The sequence below is a fragment of the Microcaecilia unicolor genome, chromosome 3 (assembly GCF_901765095.1).
Source record: "Microcaecilia unicolor chromosome 3, aMicUni1.1, whole genome shotgun sequence".
Lineage (NCBI taxonomy): Eukaryota > Metazoa > Chordata > Amphibia > Gymnophiona > Siphonopidae > Microcaecilia > Microcaecilia unicolor.
In genome coordinates this window covers 459827241-459839123 of record NC_044033.1, presented here as the reverse complement: position 1 = coordinate 459839123, position 11883 = coordinate 459827241, and the positions used below count along the sequence as shown (strand labels likewise).

The window sequence follows — 11883 nt, the reverse complement described above, 5'->3', positions numbered from 1 at the left end:
ATTAGGACATTTTTGACCTGAACGTCTTTGGCTTCGAAAATCACTGAAAGTCAGAAATGTCCATGTCTAGGGACATCCAAATCTAGGGACGTCCAAATTTAAGGATTTGAACGTCCCTGACGGCATTTTCGAAACAAAAGATGGACGTCCAGCTTGTTTCGAAAATACGGGTTTCCACGCTCCTGGATTTTGCCGTTTTGCAAAGACGTCCAAATCAGAACTTGGACGTTCCTTTCGAAAATGCTCCTCAACCTGTGTGCGACGTATGCAAACACATCCCATAAACTTATCATGCATAAGATGTTTATATAAACTCAAAAGTCAAAATGAGGGTAAAGTGTTGAGGAGTGTATCCACTGTGCATACTGGAAAAAATTATATCTCGTCATAAAAGGATGGTGCTCAAAATTGTGAAGATTAAAAGCCTCTTGCTGCACAGCGAATCAGCAGTGCAATAAGCCTGGAGGTAAAATGAAAACCAGAACAAAAAATACAAGCAAAAATACTGAAACTGCAATGGTAAATGAGGATGGGCAAGAACATAGAATTGTGAATCCAAAACCACAATGATAAATTTATTAGTATAGACCCCTGAGAAAGGCTTGCACCCAAAACACAGCCCATGTTGGGTTAACATTTGTCTACGCATCTTGTACAATTTGGAAAACAAAGGTTTACATTTTTAGAAGCATTGGACTTCTGAACTTTCTTATGATTGCTGTAAACTTCCACCTCTTTTTCTGCTTTGTTTGATTGCTGTGGAAGTTTCATTTTCCTCCCTTTTTTATCTTTGTAATTTACTATTCACCAGACCCCAGCATTCAGTGTGTAGAAATACAACAAAACATGTTTATTTCTTTCTGCATTGCACTATGAATAAAGATAGGGTTCTTTCTTCATAACCTCTCCAAATTCTCACAAATTCTTCATCTGAGTACAAAGATGAGAAATCAACAGATGCATTTTAATTTGCTCCAGAGATATCTGAAGAAAGAACCTACAGAATTTGGTCTGAGAAGTTATCAATACAGACAAAATTCAGAAACACACCTCAGGGGAATATTTATGCCACCTTTCCAAGAAAATATCAAAGCAGCTGACAGGTGATGGAATTGGAGCTAAGTATGATTCTATAAAAAGCACACACCCTTTATTGAATCACTGTTAGCGCCAAATTTTTCAGGTGCCAACTTTTAATTGCCATTTACTGAATCTGGCTCTAAGCATATTCTGTAAATTAATGTGCATAAATTTAAATGCACATAGCTGAAAAGGGGGCATGGCCATAGGTGTGGAATGGGCGAATTATGTGCATTTCTAAAATCTATGTGCATTGTTATAGAATGCACCCGATCTGCGCCTAATTGAATTGCAAACATTTACATCAAGTTTTACTTGGTATAAATGCCCATGACTAAATTTAGTCACTTGGATGGCTGCTTGATGTACTCTATAAACCATGCTAAAATTTAGGCTTATTCTATAAAGTACGCCTAAATCTAGGCATACTTTATAGAATACGCCTAGGCGTATTTTTTTCCACATGGATTTTTTAGGCATGATATATAGAATTTAGCTCTTAGACAGTTGTGCACATAAATTCTAATTAATGCCAATTAGTATGCATAATTGCTTGTTAATTGGAAATTATCGACACTGATTGGCTTGTTAACTAAGTTGTGCGTGCAAATCCAGAATATGACTGGAATTGTGTACGTGCAACTTAAGTCACGTTGTATAGAATCAGGGGGTTAGTGCCGATTCCCACATCCAACTTCGGGAGCAAGGACTTACGCTTGCTGAAACCTGGTATAAATCCTGGTGCACAACACGGAAATACTATAACATTGCATCTAATTTCTGGGAACACTCCTGACTCGCTCATGCCCCTCCCATGGCCAGCCCCCCTTTTGGTTTGTGCACAGAACACTTTGGGCACGCAGCATTATAGAATAGCACTTAGGCAGATGCATGTGTAAGTCCAAATTAATGCAAATAATTGATTGTTAACAGCTTGTTAACTAATTTGTTGTTCAATTAATTTTACAATCAGTGTGGGACCACTTATCACCTACTAAATAAGAGGCGCTGAGTGCTTTTATGCCAACTGCAAACAAAGTACCACACAGTACCACAAAATTAATGTGTTACCTGCACTGGCAAATGCTGGGAATGTCTCCAATAGCTGTCACTTTAAATTTTCAGCTACTGCATGATAAAGTCCCATGTTATTATGCGGTAACTGCAAATTTTACCAGGGTTTGTTGAAAAGGTCCCTTAATTTGGCAAACTTGCAGGTCTTTTCTGTCATCATATTCTCTGTTTCTATGTATGGCTTAATACAGAGTGAATTGACCCATCTCTAATCTACTGTTTTATAAAATATAGCATTTTTCACTTCAATATATAAGTGGAGAAATCTATTTTTTTTTATTCTTTAATTTGTTATCAACCATATTTTTTAAAATTACAGTTACTACTGGCAAAGCAATATATCCATTTTTCAAATGACCTATAGATAGGTGAAAGAATCATAGCCACGTTTCTATTTACATGCTACTTTATTCCATTTTAAAGTGTAACTGTTTATTATTATTACTAATGCTACTCTTTACTGTGCAAACTGCAACAAGATCATGACATTCCAAAGGGCAGCAGAATGGTTTGTCACGTTCACTGTACAGAAATGTGATGTTAGTGTACCTTTGCCCACTGTAGATAAGCCAAGAGAATGAACAGCTTGTGCCCTGCTGTATCAACATAAAGTAAGAATTAAAATTCTAATGATTATAATTTAAGTTCTGTATCTCTAATTATAAGTAAAGTTAGCATAATAAAAGTCTTCAAATACATTAGTTGCGTCTTCTCTTATTTCTTTCCTGTAAAAGAAAGGAATATCATTAGGACTTCTGATTTTAGGTTTTAACTGGTAAAAACTGATAAATACCCCTCTGCCCCACCCTCCCAGTGCAATAACTAGATGAAATAGGTGTTCATTAGATAAACACTTGGTGGAAAAAAAACCTTTTCATCCCTTCTCTTTCTTGCTGTGGATCCACTACTCTGTTTATTAGCCTTTTCTATGTAGACAACTCCTCAGTTCAAAGAGACTTACAAAACGAATCCTCCTTAATGACTTGTTTACTAATCTATACCAGAACCAACCAATATTGATCCCTTCTGGTTTGATTATTTTATCATATTATCATTATTGAACATTACATTTTTTCCTACTCTCACTTGTATGTTATGTATTATCATTTTATTTACCCTACCTACCTGTTATTCTTGTGCATTAATTGTAACAATATGCTGAACCTCTTACTCTGTTAATGGTGATGCCATTGCTATATAATGTAAGCCACATTGAGCCTGCAAATAGGTGGGGAAATGTGGGATACAAATGCAGCAAATAAATAAATAAATATATATATATATATATATATATATTTGATTTCACCAGAAAAAAATAACTGCAATGGCACCTGTGCCATGAAAACAGCGCTACATACTGATTTTTGTACTCTGAAAGAGTCTCTAATTGGTTATAAAATGAACAACTATATTTTCAGTTTGCAAAAAGAATTTGAGCACTAAATATAATGCATATTTCTATACTTCAACAATATAGCAGATACATATTTGCAATGTACAGTGTTTGGAAAGGATACAGGAAATGGCAAAGACTACGTAGCTAAATTAAAGGTGACAAATCAATGGGGTCAGATGGCATACATCCGAGGGTACTAGTGGCTCTGCTGCCTGACCTTTTCAATGCTTCTCTAAGTCCAGGAGTAGTCCTAGAGGACTGGAAAAGGATAGCCATGGTCCAGTAACTACAGGCCAGTTAGTCTAATCTCTAAGGTAAGTAAATTAATGGAAACACTTCTAAAATAGAGAATAGTGAGGTTTCTGGAATCCAATGGATTGCAGGACCTGAGTCAGCATGGTTTCACCAGAGGCAGGTCTTGTCAGAGAGTTGGATTGAGGGAGGGCACTAGATTTGGTATACTTAGTTTATGGAACCGTGTGAAAGGCTTTGCTAAAATCTGAGTGCCCACAGTATGGGCCATAAAGTGACTGAATGAGTTAGGAACTGGTTGAGTGGAAGGCGACCAAGTGCACTGGTAAATGGAAAGATGATACCAGTGTTGTGCCACGAGGTTTGGTTCTTGGGTTGGTTCTTTTAACATTTTTGGAAGTGGCCTAGTGGTTAGGGTGGTGGACTTTGGTCCTGAAGAACTGAGTTTGATTCCCACTTCAGGCACAGGCAGTTCCTTGTGACTCTGGGCAAGTCACTTAACCCTCCATTGCCCCATGTAAGCCACTTTGAGCCTGCCATGAGTGGGAAAAATGCGGGGTACAAATGTAACAAAAATAAATATTGTGAAAGGACTGTCTGATATGATGATATGATTTGCCTCTTTGCAGATGATACTAAAATCTGCAATAAGATAGACACCCCTGATGGTGCGACTAGCATAAAGAGAGATCTAGTAAAGCTTGACAAATGATCTAGAATTTGGCAGCTAAGATTTAGTGCTAAAAATGCAGGGTCGTTCATTTGGACTGCAAAAATCAGAGAGAATTTTACAGTTTAGAGGGTGAAGTACTTTTGTGCCCAAAAGAGGAACCAGACTTGGGTGTGATCGTATGTGATGACCAAACAGGTGGAAGAGGCGACAGCAAAAGCTAGAAAGATGCTTGGGTGCATAGGGAGAGGAACGGCCAGCAAGAAATAGGAGCTGATAATGCCTCTATAAGTTTCTATTGAGACCACATTTTCAATACTGTGTACAGTTTTAGAGACCACACCTTCAATACGATATAAACAAGGTTGGAGTTGGTCCCAGAGGGCGACTAATAAAATGTTAAGTAGTCTTCATCATAAAGCATATGGGGACAGACTTAAAGATCTCAATACATATACTTTGGAAGAAAGGCAGGAAAGGGGAAATATGATACAGATGTTTAAATACCTACATGGCATAAATGCACGGGAAGCAAGTCTCTTTCAATGGAAAGGAAGCTCTGGAATGAAGGGGCATAGGATGATGGTGAAAGGGACCAAACTCAGGAGTAACCTAAGGAAATACTTCTTCATGAAATGGTGGTGAATTCATGGAAAGGCCTCCTGGTGGAAGTGGTGGAGATGAAGACTATATCTGAATTCAAGCAAGCTTGGAACAAGCAAGTAGAATCTCTAAGGGAGCTAATGATCACTTATATCAAGCATTCACAACTGAAAATGTTCATAGATAATTTTTGTAAACTAGTTATCTTGGTGGACAAGTGTTGTCAAAATGAATAAAACTATTCTAAAAACATAAGTACTAATTGGAAATGTTCATCTGTTACCTTTGCTCTGTTTAGCTGAAGTATTGTCCATGTCTTCTTTAATCAGAAGCAGCTGACGACAATATGGCGTTCGTTCATTTCTCAGACATGTTCCTTTGCTTTTCCTTCCATTTCCATCATATTGCCTTGGTTCTGATTTGTTTTCCCACATTGTTGAATGACTTAACTATAAATGCATGAAGGAAAGTAATTAGTTTTACATCAGAGAGAAAGGAACTGTATAAAACTATCTGGTTTAGAGAAAACTATCTGGTTTTACATAGAAAAACTTTATAGTATATTGACATCTTGAGAATAGTGTCCCTTGTTCATTAGTCTTAAGCTTTGCTCATTCAATTACTGTAGTTGAGATGAAAAATTCCCAGGCACACAGTAATACAGGGAGCAACCAAACTATAGGTGGCAGGAAATTGCATAAATGGCAGTAATCTAATCATTTATGCACATAGGTGGCCACTTACATGAATAATAATTTGTTATAGAACTCCAATTAGTGGAAAAGTATATGCCATGTTTTGAAGGCATGCACCTTGCTAATGGGTGTACAACTAGATGGAGCTTGGTTTGGTGAATTTATTTATTGAAAAATGTATAATCTGCACCATCCACAATTCTAGGTGGGGTACAATGCATACACACATAAAGGAGGAAATTCAAGAAATGGTGCCAAAACATTCAGCACATGGGATCAATTCTATATATAGTGCTGAGAAAACCACTATTCTATAAGTTGCTCTTATGCCCAGGAATCATGCCTAACTTTAAGCACGGTCATTTACACCAACTGAAATGTGGTGCAAATCTTCACAACTAAATTAGGCACATTTCCCCCTTTTTCTATAACTATGCGCATTAATTTAGGAATCCCCTTTTCTGCCTATGACCTTCCTATTTCCACACACCCTTTTTGAACTCACACATAAAATTTAGGTGTGGATCCCTTGCCAAACTTTATACGTGTATATTCAAATTAAAATCTAATTAGTACCAATAATTGCTTGTTAACAAGCCAATTATTGGTGCTAATTAGCTCATTATTCAATAAATTGCGCACACAAAATAGATACACACCTAAATTTTCACATACAATTTTTAGCAACTTTTATAGAATTCGGGGGTAAGTGCTATTCTATAAAGGGCAAGCAATGATGTTACTGTTAATTTTCTTCTTCATATTTTTTTATGATTCCTGATGTTTGTATCAGTATTTTGTTTTTACTGTACCTTACCTTTAATCTCAATTTAAGGGAGTTGGCGGGTGATAAGTCTTCTATAACATAACATAACATAACATAAGATCCTGTGCCTTAACTTTTGGATGCCAGACTTATGTCTGCTGAAACCTGGTGTAAATGCTGGTGCACAAGTTAGGCTTGCAGAAGCTGTGCTCTGTAATTCCACATTCAATTTCTCAGAATGCCCACGACACGCCCATGGCCATCCCCCTTTAGAGATACCCACCAAGGGAGTTAGGCACCATGCCTTATAGAATAGCACACATCCAGATGCACGAACAAATTTTATTGAGAGCCTATTAACATCAATAGTTGGTTGTTAGCACCCAATTATTGATGGCTCAGAACTCATTATCCAATTTGTTTGCATGTGCACCATAGAAGCGCACACCATATATAGAATCTGGGGAAAAATACATAAATCATACAAAAAACAAAAAGAATGCAAGAAACGGAAACATGAACAGATATACTGTCTTCAGTCAAGCATGTAAGTCATTAATTATAATCATAAATATTATACAAGACCAAAATATTATACGAGAATAAATATGTTTTCAAACTTAAGTAATCATACCATAAGTGTGTTTTCTGCCATTCATGCTAATATTCTATAAAGAAAAGTTGATACCTATTTTTCTTTACAGATTAGGCTTGAAATTTACCACTATAAACACACCAAAACTAAACCTTCCAATCTCAGAAACTTTAAAAATCCTTGGAGTCACTATTGACCGCCACCTAACACTTGAAACTCATGCAAACAACACAACCAAAAAGATGTTCTACTGCATGTGGAAACTGAAAAGAATAAGACCATTCTTCCCAAGATCCGTCTTTCGCAGCCTAGTGCAATCCCTCGTACTCAGCCATCTGAATTATTGCAACTTACTATACGCAGGTTGTAAAGAGCAAATACTGAGGAAACTTCAAACAGCCCAGAACACAGCAGCCAGACTCATCTTCGGAAAACCAAAATACGAAAGTGCAAAACCCTTACGAGAGAAGCTACACTGGCTCCCACTCAAGGAACGCATTACTTTTAAAGTATGCACATTAGTCCACAAAATCATTCACGGTGAAGCCCCAGCCTACATGTCTGACTTAATAGACCTACCACCCAGAAACGCTAAAAGATCATCCCGAACTTTCCTCAACCTCCACTTCCCTAATTGCAAAGGCATAAAATACAAAGCGCTGCACGCATCAACCTTTTCTTATATGAGCACGCAATTCTGGAATACACTACCACGCAACCTGAAAACGATCTACGAACTATCCAACTTCCGCAAATTATTGAAGACTCATCTCTTTGATAAAATTTATTGAAAGGATCAAAACACATGAAGTCCACACACACTTTTAGTAATGCATCAATACATTCTCTTCTGAATTCTCATCCCCCTTAATTTTACCACATTTATACCTTTACTCACAGAAAAATGTTATACCGAATGCTCTCCTACTATTGTTCTGTTGCCCTATCAGTTTCCCGTTGTTTCTTTCCATTGTTCCATTGTTCTTTTCCATTGTTCTATTCCCTCAACGATACTCTGACTTTGTCTTCGCATAACTCCTCACAATGTAATCCATACCCGAGTTGTAACAAATTGTATTTCCATCATTCACAATGTATTGTAAGCCACACTGAACCCGCAAATAGGTGGGAAAATGTGGGATACAAATGCAATAAATAAATAAAAATAAATAAATAGGTGCCTGCTTATCTTCTTATCCTAGGTGCCCTGATATAGATTTACTCTCATGGTGCCTATCACTGACCTAGACCCAGGAGGCATTGCTGCTGCTGTAGAAGCAAACCCAGAAAAGAAGAGAGCCATCGCCCACTTGTGGAAGGAATGGGTCTAAGAGGATCTTCTGAAGCCAAGGGCTAAGATCTGTCCACCCAAAATTTAGCACTATTTAACCAGTCAGAACAGATGCTGACTGGTTAAATAGCGTTTAACCGACTATCCGCCAATATTCAGCAGGGGACACCTGGCTATCCTCAGCTGAATATCCGTAGTTAGCAGCTGGCAGATAACCAGTTATATCACTACTACTACTACTACTTATCATTTCTATAGCACTACAAGGCATACACAGTGCTGTACACCATACACAAAAGACAGTCCCTGCTCAAAGAGCTTACAATCTAGATAAGACAGACAGACAGAACAATTAAGGTAAGGGAATAAAGAGGTGAGGATAAAAAGGACAGGGCAAGTGAGCAGTGGTTAGGAGTCAAAAGCAGTGGTAAAGAGGTGGGCTTTAAGTTTAGACTTGAAAATGGCCAAAGAGGGGGTGATATAACTGGCTATCCATCAATTTTTAAACCGAGTTTTGTGGTCATATTTGGCCACATCAAACCCTGGTATATCTTCAGCTGGTTTAAAGATAACTGGCTATGTCTTGAATATTGTCAAAGCTGGTTATTTTCAAACTGGCCAACTCCCCCCCCCCCCCCCCCCCCCCAGTGTCACCGGAAATGGCCCAGCATTGAATATATGGGTTCAGCGCAGACCGCTGGAGACAGCCTTGCTATCTCCCACAGTTTGAATATTGGGATCTATGAGTTTAGTAACTTGTATGAAAGAAACTCGCCTACACAGCTGGTAGGTGGCTTGAACCATAATGCTGATGATACCCTAGCACACAGGAAATTAGATACAGATGCATATTATTCATTTATTTATATTTTTCTTACATTTGTACCCCGTGCTTTCCCACTCATAGCAGGCTCAATGCGGCTTACATATTATATACATGTACTTATTTGTACCTGGGGCAATGGAGGGTTAAGTGACTTGCCCGGGGTCACAAGGAGCTGCCTGTGCCTGCAGTGGGAATCAAACCCAGTTCCCCAGGACCAAAGTCCACCACTCTAACCACTAGGCCACGCCTCCACTATTTATTTATTTATTTGTTGCATTTGTATCCCACATTTTCCCACCTATTTGCAGGCTCAATGTGGCTTACATAATGCCGTAATGGCGATCACTATTTCCGGAATGAGAAATACAGAGTGGTATTGTGTTAAAGTTCATAAGTGACAGAGTAAATTAAGCAGTCAAGTATAAAGAGTTCAGTTTTGACCAGTTCTAGTATAAGTTTCGTTGTTTGGTGTTTAGGATGGATCATTGTGGTATGCCTTTTTGAACAGATTGGTTTTTAGTGATTTCCGGAAGTTTGCTAGTTTGTGCATTGTTTTCATGATGTTTGGTAGTGCATTCCATAGTTGGGTGCTTATGTATGAGAAGCTGGATGCATATGTTGATTTATATTTTAGACCTTTGCAGATAGGGTAGTGGAGATTCAGGTATGTGCGTGCTGACCTTTTTGTGTTCCTGGTTAGTAAGTCTATAAGGTCTGTCATGTAGACTGGGGCCTCGCCGTGAATGATTTTGTGAACCAGGGTGCAGATTTTGAACGCAATACGTTCTTTAAGTGGGAGGCAATGTAGTTTTTCTCTTAGGGGTCTGGCACTTTCATATTTCATTTTTCCGAATACGAGTCTGGCTGCGGTGTTTTGGGCTGTTTGGAGTTTCTTAATGATTTGTTCTTTGCATCTGGCATAAATTGCATTGCAGTAATCTAGGTGGCAAAGCAACATTGACTGTACCAGGCTGCGGAATATTTCCCTTGGGAAGAAAGGTTTTACTATTAGGGAAAGGGAATGGGACTTGATATACCATCTTTGTGTAGTTTTTGCAACTACATTCAAAGCAGTTTACATAGTATATACAGGTACTTATTTGGGGCGGTTAAGTGACTTGCCCAGAGTTACAAGGAGCTGTAGGGGGAATTGAACTCAGTTCCTCAAGATCAAAGGCCACTGCACTAATCACTAGGCTATTAGAAATATACAGTCTTTTGAAATGATACCAAAAAGTAAGGTAGCTAAATGGAAGGAGACGAGATTATGAGGAAGGAGCTCTGGATGAACAAAAGTGGTAGGAGATAGGGACAGAGAGGGATACAAGCGAACAGCTAGAATGAGGGAGAGGAAAATTGGAGAAGCTAAGGGAAAATGCTTAAGTGGGTGGAGCATGGGAAAGGCATGGGCAGGGTTTCCAAAATAGTCCATTATGTGCACCATTGTTGCATTTGAGTGCCCACAGTTTCACCAGGTTTATGGTTGCCTAAATGTAAGGCATATCAATACTGGGTTACGCTAGTATTCTATAATGGAATTTGAGTGCTTAGGTACCATTATAGAACAAGCACAAATCCCTGCTAAGTGCTATTCTATAAAGGGCTCATCCCGGAGTGTCCTTTATAGAATAGTGCTGATTTTTCCTGTTGCCTATTTTTCAGTGATCACTTCCACCGATATCAAAACTCCTCTACAGAATCTCAAATACTAATATAAACAATTGACTGTAGATGATCACACTTCGTAAGTTGAAGTATCAAAATTCAAAGTAAAAATTAAAGTTAGGAGGAAAAGGTCTCAAAATGCCCAGGTGCCAGGACGAGCTTAGTCATCAATATCATCTCAAGGCACACTCTAGGCTGAGGCTCATCACAGGCCAAAAACCTCCTATTCTTTTATTGTTTATCAAATCTGTGTAATTTCATGATTTACTTTTTTTATATATATAAACAAAAAAATATATATATGAGCCTCAGTCTAAAGTGTGCCTTGAGATGACATTGATGACAAAGCTCGTCCTGGTGCTTGAGCATTTTGAGACATTTTCCTCCTAACTTTAATTTTTATTTTTAACTTTGAATTTTGATCCTTCAACATACAAAGTGTGATTACCTACAACCTATTTTTCAGTGTCATTCCCCACCAATATTATATCCCTTAATAGGAATTTCCATGTTATATTTTCAATATGGCTAATTAGCACGCACTATAGAATACAGCTTAGCAATGCTGGTATGGGAATGGTTTAACAACATTAACAGTTAATGTTTTTAATATGTTATTAGCACATGTTAAAAGCAGTGTTAAACAGCTGGCACAACTACTAAATAGGGCCCCTTGTGTTTTCAGGGATAGAGCTAGATACCACTGAATAATGAAGCTGCCTCAAAGATTTTACCAATTATGGCATATGACAACCAATATAATAATAATAATAAAAATGGCCACACTAAAATAATAAATGCTCAATATACGGTGGTACTTATCTGGGTAGCAGGTACTGCTGCTGCCCTAAGGTATCTGGATGATTACCAAAGTAATGGACCAATTGCCATTATGGACCTAATTCTATTTATGGTGTCTAAAAAAATCAGTGCTGATTGAAAACATGCTTAGGCATAGTCTACAAGCTGT

At 38.0% G+C, this 11883-nt stretch overlaps 1 protein-coding gene across 4 annotated transcripts in view; it reads right to left on the bottom strand.

Annotated features, from left to right (window-relative positions):
* Positions 1-2407: 2407 nt before the first annotated feature.
* The window catches only part of MLIP (muscular LMNA interacting protein), a 182039-nt gene continuing 172563 nt past the window's right edge, over positions 2408-11883 (bottom strand). For all 4 annotated transcript variants that reach the window (XM_030198970.1, XM_030198971.1, XM_030198974.1 and 1 more), the window contains 2 exons: positions 5359-5524; positions 2408-2879 (listed from right to left, as the gene is read on the bottom strand). In XM_030198970.1, coding sequence (XP_030054830.1) covers positions 2869-2879; positions 5359-5524 — 177 coding nt within the window. In that variant the 3' untranslated portion in view covers positions 2408-2868. The remainder of the gene's footprint in view (positions 2880-5358; positions 5525-11883) is intronic.